Source organism: Hibiscus syriacus, unplaced genomic scaffold (assembly GCF_006381635.1).
Source record: "Hibiscus syriacus cultivar Baekdansim isolate YM2019G1 unplaced genomic scaffold, ASM638163v2 tig00110122_pilon, whole genome shotgun sequence".
Classification (NCBI taxonomy): domain Eukaryota; kingdom Viridiplantae; phylum Streptophyta; class Magnoliopsida; order Malvales; family Malvaceae; genus Hibiscus; species Hibiscus syriacus.
This window is the reverse complement of record NW_024062598.1, coordinates 1213901-1221034: the sequence shown is the minus strand read 5'-3', so window position 1 is coordinate 1221034 and position 7134 is coordinate 1213901. Positions and strand designations below refer to the sequence as shown.

Genomic DNA, 7134 nt, shown 5'->3' with positions numbered 1-7134 from the left:
TTGTAAAACCTCCGGGTAATTTATAAAACCTTCAGGTAATTTGTAAAACCTCCGGGTCATTTGTAAAACCTTCGAGTAATTTGTAAATCCTTAGAGTCTTTTGTAAGTCTTTCGAGATAGATAATAAGTCCTTAGGGCCATTTGTAAGATCTCCACGGAAGAGTAGTGGAAATAAAGCAACGTATCCAGCCTTCACAAAAGAGTAGTGAAGTAAATCATTCAGCCTTTACGGAAGAGTAGTGAAGTAAAATTATTCAGCCTTCACGGAAGAGTAGTGAAGTAATGCATCTCAACCTTCACAAAAGAGTAGTGAAGTAATTCATCTCAACCTTCACGGAAGAGTAGTGAAGTAAAATCATCCGATCTTCGTGAAAGAGTAGTGAAGTAAGGCAATCTCAACCTTCACAGAAGAGTAGTGAAGTGATTCAATCTAGCCTTCACGGAAGAGTAGTGAAACAAGATCAGATAAATGTTCGATCTCCACGAAAGAGTAGTGGAATGAATTTCCCATCAAAAGCATTAAGTCCACTGGACGAAAATTTCTTGTCTTTTTTTTCTTTGCCCTATTCTTGTTAACACAAAAATGAGCAAAGAGGGGCAACTGCCGACAGTAGTTTTTTTTCTGAGTGTCGTTTCTATTATTTATTATATATATTAATATATTATTACTATTATTATTACTATTAAATTATTACAAGACCGAAGGCCCAGTTACAAAGAAAGGTCTGGAGGCCCGATTAGAACCAGACCCAGTCCACAACCTGGTTCAGACCCAAGTATAAACCAGTTCAGGCCCAATAACCCAACAGGCCCAAGAAGGCCCAAATAAGATAAGGTTTCATCTCAGCTTCTCTGGCACCGCCAGCAGCTCTCAGCCATCCGATCCAGACAAAGATCAACAGCCACAGATCATCCAATAGAAACTCTAGGGTTTTATTACACCCTAGGGCCTATTCCGATCGCCGCCTCTAGCTGCTCCAACCAATCGATTCCACGTCTCCACCACCTTAATGGAAGGCTCCAGAATATCAAGGAGGGTCGTAAACCTCATCGACCTAGGGTGAGTCACCACCGTTGCTCCGATGACTCACCGAAAGGTCATCATTTCGATCGATTTCTAGGGGCTATATAAACCCCAAACCTACAAAAAAAAATATCAAGAAGAGACAGATAGAGAGACTACCATAACGATCCACAACAAGTAGTAAATAACGAAAGAAAAGAGAAAAGAGGAAACTTACCCAACCACTAGAGCTTCCACGCGATTGTTGAAATTCGAAACGCGGAAGGTATTCCTTTAGATCTACTGAGTTTAAGGGACTTTTAGGAGAAAACTAGGCTGAATTTGGATTTAGTATAATAGGGGCTTTATTTTGGTGTATTTTGGTGTTTTTCGGCCATAGTGGGTGGTGGTCGGCGACGGCTGTCGGTGACGGCGCATGGTGGCCGACCGATGTATGAATTCCCTCCGGTGAGGGAATCCTAGAGAGGGACGAGAGCTTCTCTTAAGTAATTTGAGAAATGAGAAAAGGCCCCTCTTGAGTTGGTTTTGGGGTTTAAATTCCCTCCCCGAACGGTGTCGTTTTGGGGAGGGATTGTTTGTGTAATTAGGAAATGGTTAAATCACGTCTGTGGTCCCCCTGGCTCTGTAATTTCACATTTTGGTCACCAAAAGCAGGTTTTTATGTCTTTGAATTTTGTCTTTGAATTTTATTTATTTTTATTGTTGTCACTACTATGTTTTTATATATCTAGGGTAAATAAAATATTTGTTCCCTCTTATTTTAATATTTTATTTTTTAATCCCAAATTATTATTATAGGATTATTTACGCTAATAGTACCTAGCTTTTATAATATTTCAAATTAGGCCCATTATTTTTATTATTTTGCAATTTAAACATCAAACTTAAATATCTTTAATTTTAGTATTATTATTATTTTATTTATACTTTTAGTACTTAAAATATATAATATTTGTAATAGTGACCTAGGATTTTGATATTTTCACATTTTAATCATTATAATTATTATTTGTAATATAGATATTTTATTTTATACAATTTATAATATAGATATTTTATTTTATACAATAAGTCATAAAAAATGTTTCCTTAACTTATTAGGAATATATTTTTAAATGATTATTGGTATAAAATAATATTCCAAATGCATTTTGTGGGATCATAAATTAAAATTAAATACAAATTTGTTAGTTTATTGTAAAGACATTAATTAATGAACAATTGTACCAATTTTGGGCGTTGTGGGGTGCTAATCCTTTCCCACACGTAACCGACTCCTGAACTCATTTCTTGTAAGCATACCTCTTTGTGTTATTTCAAATATTATTCTTAGGAATTTTATTAAAATAACATAGCTTTTTGGTGACCAATCACACCTCAATAAATGATTGGTAGCGACTCTTCAAAATGGTGTTTTATCTTATTCAAGGGAGAAAAACACTTACTTTTTTTAGACAGCTACACTTAGGTGTACTATTTGTTTTTTCGCCGGGCAATAAACGTCTCGACAATAAATATACCAATTCTTTTAACTGCCACATCAACATTTTCGTCAAATATTAACGGCTAGTGGTCTAATTTAACAAATTAAATAGCTAAGTGGTGTGATTCACAAAATTGAAAGATAGGTGGCAAAAGTAAAAGGACTACATAATTAAGTGGTCGAGTAGTTTACCCTTATTTATATTAGTCCTGAAATTTAGATAACATGATATAAATAACATGATTTTAGAAGATCACATCATCATCATCAAAAGAATTATGAAATATTAAAAGATACTATAATGTTCAAATACTAATGTGAAAAATATATAACAATCAAAGTTGAAAAAGTTGCCGATGTTAGGCTAAAAGTTGCTTTATCTGGAAATAAAGAAAGAAAAACAAAATATGTATTTACAACACAATTAACATTAGTCCAGTCCAAACCTGAAACTTTTGCACAAGCCCATGCCAAGCCCGATAGTATTATTTCCTAAGCTCAATTGAAGACTCGAAGCTTATCATGGAGATGCAATTGCAAACTGAAAACTTTGGCATGCAAAATTATAAAAGCAAACGGTTACGCCAACGTCTCCCTCTTTATCTCGCTTCCTTGTATCTCCCAAAAGAAATGAAGGCGTCTTTGAAAGGCAGATACACGAATGACCAGAGCACCTCCGTCGTTACTCTCGCTGTCAACGCCGGTGACGTCAAGTTACTCGCCTCCATGAGTGATGCCACAATTGTCAAAGGTCCCAGGCTCAACAATCTTACATTAACCGTCGAAAAACCAGGCACCTTCATAATCGACTATGATGTCCCCAAGAAGGTAACGCTTTTTAACATGACAACCATTAATTTTTCCACCAAATGAATCACCAAACTCTTAATCATTTGCAACATTTGTAGGATTTTCGGTTTCAGTTTATGAACTTGATCTGGGTTGCGGATAAACCGTTGAAGCTTATTTACAATCACGACCATGGGGGTAACCAGACGGTAATGGACGGGGCATTGGTTTTGGATTCAACGAACAAAGTGTCGGCTAATTACATGTTCGGTACGAGGAACTTGAAGGTCAAATATAGTTACGTGCATGGAGGAGTTTCAGTTTACGAGCCATGTTATGATTTGGGAAAGAATGCGTGGGATTTTTCTGTTTCGAGGAGAGTATTCGACGATGTTTTTAAGGCAACTTATCATTCATGGACTCGAGATTTTGCTTTGGAGTGGTCCAGAAATTCAAACTTTAATGGCACCTTTAAGGTAATCACATCCACACATATCCTTCTTGATTCGCATCAATATGAGACGAATTCTAACCATGATCTTTCCCCCCAGATTTCAGCAACCATCAACATGGATGTAGAATCAAAGGTGCCTAAAATATTTGCAGAGAGTACTTGGGATATGGAAATGTGATTTTGTTGTTTATCAGTCTTTTATCCATTTTGCATGTTTTGAATTATATATTTTTCCGGACAAACTGATTTCATGTTGGAGACGAAATCAAATAGGAAATAAAAGCTTACTCATTAGCCAATGTATTTGCAAAAAGACTCTCTACATTATTCAGCATTAATTAATATTATAAAAAGTATATGTTAAAATCATGACCAGTTACGGGAGACAAGACGCTGGAAGTGATATCGGGCATTAGCATTCTTGTTGTTTAGGTTTTCAACTTCCATCCCCTAAATAGAATTTGAACTTTGAGTATTCAAAGATCGAGGATTACAAATTTTACAAACACAATCGAGGTCTTATTGGCTAAAATATAAGTTAAAGTTTTTTATTTGTTTTTTTTAAAGTTTATTTAATTAAGTTGGTGTCATCGGTTAACTAAATATTAACTTAATTACAAATTATTAAAATAGTTTTCTAATCTTACTATTAACTACGGGTGAGCAAAACTTGGCTCAGCTCAAAAAATTATTTTTTTTAATTATGAGTTATTCGAGTCAACTTGAATTATTAATTAGGTTTTCGAGTTGAGTTGAAATTTTAAAATTTTGAGTAACTCAAAAAACCAAAATTTTGACTAAATATTTTGACAGTTTTACGATTTAGTTACTGATTTCATTTTTCCTTTAATTCATCATTTATTTTAAGTTTGTTTTTATCAAATTTGAACCACATGCTCCTAAACCATCATAGAATGCATATGTACTTTCAATTTCTCTTTTTGATAACAAATTTTCTATTTTCAATTTAGTCCCTCAATTTTTTTTATAATTTGATTATTTCTTCAATCCATCATTTTATTTTAAGTCTGTTGTTTTATCAACTTTGAACCACATGCTCCTAAACCATCATAGACTACATATGTTCTTTCAATTCTATTTTTGATAATTTTTTAATTTTTCAATCTAGTCCCTCAATTTTTTTATAATTTTCTTATTTCTTCAATACATCGTTATTTTAAGTCTGTTTTTACCAAATTTGAACCACATGCTCATATACCACAATAGAATACCTATGTAACTTCAATTCTTACTTTTTTTTTTTTACTAAAAATGTAATATATATCTTGTTATTTATTCCCTTAACTTTGCATTTTACTCAATTAGGTCTTTTGACTATAATTGTTTGCAAATTCTTTCCTCCCATCAATTCCTTAACTCCTTTATACCCTCATCAATTTTTACTCTCAAAATACTTTCTTTAAAATATAATATTATGAATATATTTCATAATTTTAAATTGTGTTTAATATATTATATAACATTTTAATGTGAAAAGAATATAAAATATCTATATCTTATATGGTAAGAGAAAGAAAAAAAATTGGAACAAATCCTTGCCATAATACTATAAATAATTATAATAAAATTAGTATAGAAACTCAATAATCCGACTCAAATTTACTAAACTTGAGACGACTCGAAAATATTCCAAGTTATGTTCAAGTTGTAAAATACAACTCTTCAACTCAAATAACTCGAATTTTTTTACTCAATTCGACTCGGCTCAACTCAACCGAATGCTCACCTCTACTATTATCAAGTGTCTGATTAAGTTGATATTTTCGGTTAATCGAATAACAATCCAATTGAAATTTTATTCAAATGTCAAATATTATAGAAAATGATTAATATTATATGATGGCGTTTTATTATAAATAAAAGGTTTAATGATAATTGAGGTCCTCAAACTTTTCTAAAGAAATTGATGTGATCCTTGAACTTTTTTATGCTCAATGTGACTTTTAAACTGATAGAAAATTAATTTGATTCTTTAACTAACGAAATCAAATGTAGATCATTGTGATGCTAACATGACAGTTCATAACGTTAACGTGATGGTCCATGATATTGATATGGTTTTCCATAGTAAGGACATGACGGTCCATGATGGCTGGCGACATGACGGTCCATGATGGCTGGAAACATGACATATATATTGAATTATATTTTTTATCGGGTTCAAGGATGAAATTGGTTCTTTATAGTTCAAGGATCAAATTGATAGAATATGTAAGTAGCAGGGATCAAATGAGTAGTTACACAAAAATTTTAACTATCACGCCACTTGCTTCATTAATTGTTGATGACTATTCGCGTGATTGACATCACTTAAATACTTAAGTGGTTTGATTAACAAAACTGAAAGATCAATAGTCAAATTAGAATCTTCCTATAGCTATATGGTCATTCTTGCAGTTTACCCTGAAGTAACTTTTTTGGTTAAAGTATAACAATAATCCATAAACTTTTAGGACACATACATTTGATCATCGTACTGTTAAAACTTACATTATAATCACTACACATTTAACTCGTTTTCATTACTATTATTATCGTTAATCATGTCTGATGTGACACTAATCATATCTGATAGAATATGTAAGTAGAAGGGATCAAATTTGTAGTTATACAAACTCTTTAACTGTCATGCTACCTTCTTCGTTAAATGTTAACGACTATTGACTTGATTGACATCATTTAAATATTTAAGTGGTATAATTAACAAAATTGAAAGATCAATAGTCAAATTAGAATATGCCTATAGCTAAATGGTCACTCTTGTAGTATACCCTTATGTAACTTTTTGGTTAAAGTATACTAATAATCTATAAACTTTTAGGACATATACATTTGATCATCGTAATTTTAAAACTTACATTACAATCACTCCACATTTAATTCATTTTCTTTACTGTTATTATCATTAATCATGACTGATGTGACACTAATCATGTGTGATAGAATATGTATGTAGCAGGGATCAAATGTGCGGTTACACCAATTTTTTAACTGTCACGCCACCTTATTCGTTAAATGTTAACGACTATTGACTTTATTGACTTAATTTAAATAGTTAAATGGTCTGATTAACAAAATTGAAAGATGAATAGTCAGATTAGAACCTGCCTATAGCTAAATGGTCACCCTTGTAGTTTACCCTCAACTAACTTTTTTGGTTAAAGTATACTAATAATCCATAAACTTTTAGAACACTTACATTTGATCATCGTACTTTTGAAATTTACATTACAATCACTACACATTTAATTCGTTTTAATCACTGTTATTATCGTTAATCATGTCTGATGTGACACTAATCATAACTTAAACAACATGGCACAAACCATTTCTTTATTAAATTAACATTTTCCAATAAAATAG

The 7134-nt window shown here is 32.2% G+C and overlaps 1 protein-coding gene across 1 annotated transcript; it reads left to right on the top strand.

Moving 5' to 3' along the window:
* Window positions 1–3048: 3048 nt before the first annotated feature.
* On the top strand, window positions 3049–4031 carry LOC120215493 (outer envelope pore protein 24B, chloroplastic-like). The gene is made up of 3 exons (XM_039213167.1): window positions 3049–3335; window positions 3416–3772; window positions 3848–4031. Exons 1-3 carry the CDS (start codon window positions 3063–3065, stop codon window positions 3926–3928), a joined length of 711 nt encoding a protein of 236 aa, XP_039069098.1. The 5' UTR covers window positions 3049–3062; the 3' UTR covers window positions 3929–4031.
* Window positions 4032–7134: the final 3103 nt, after the last annotated feature.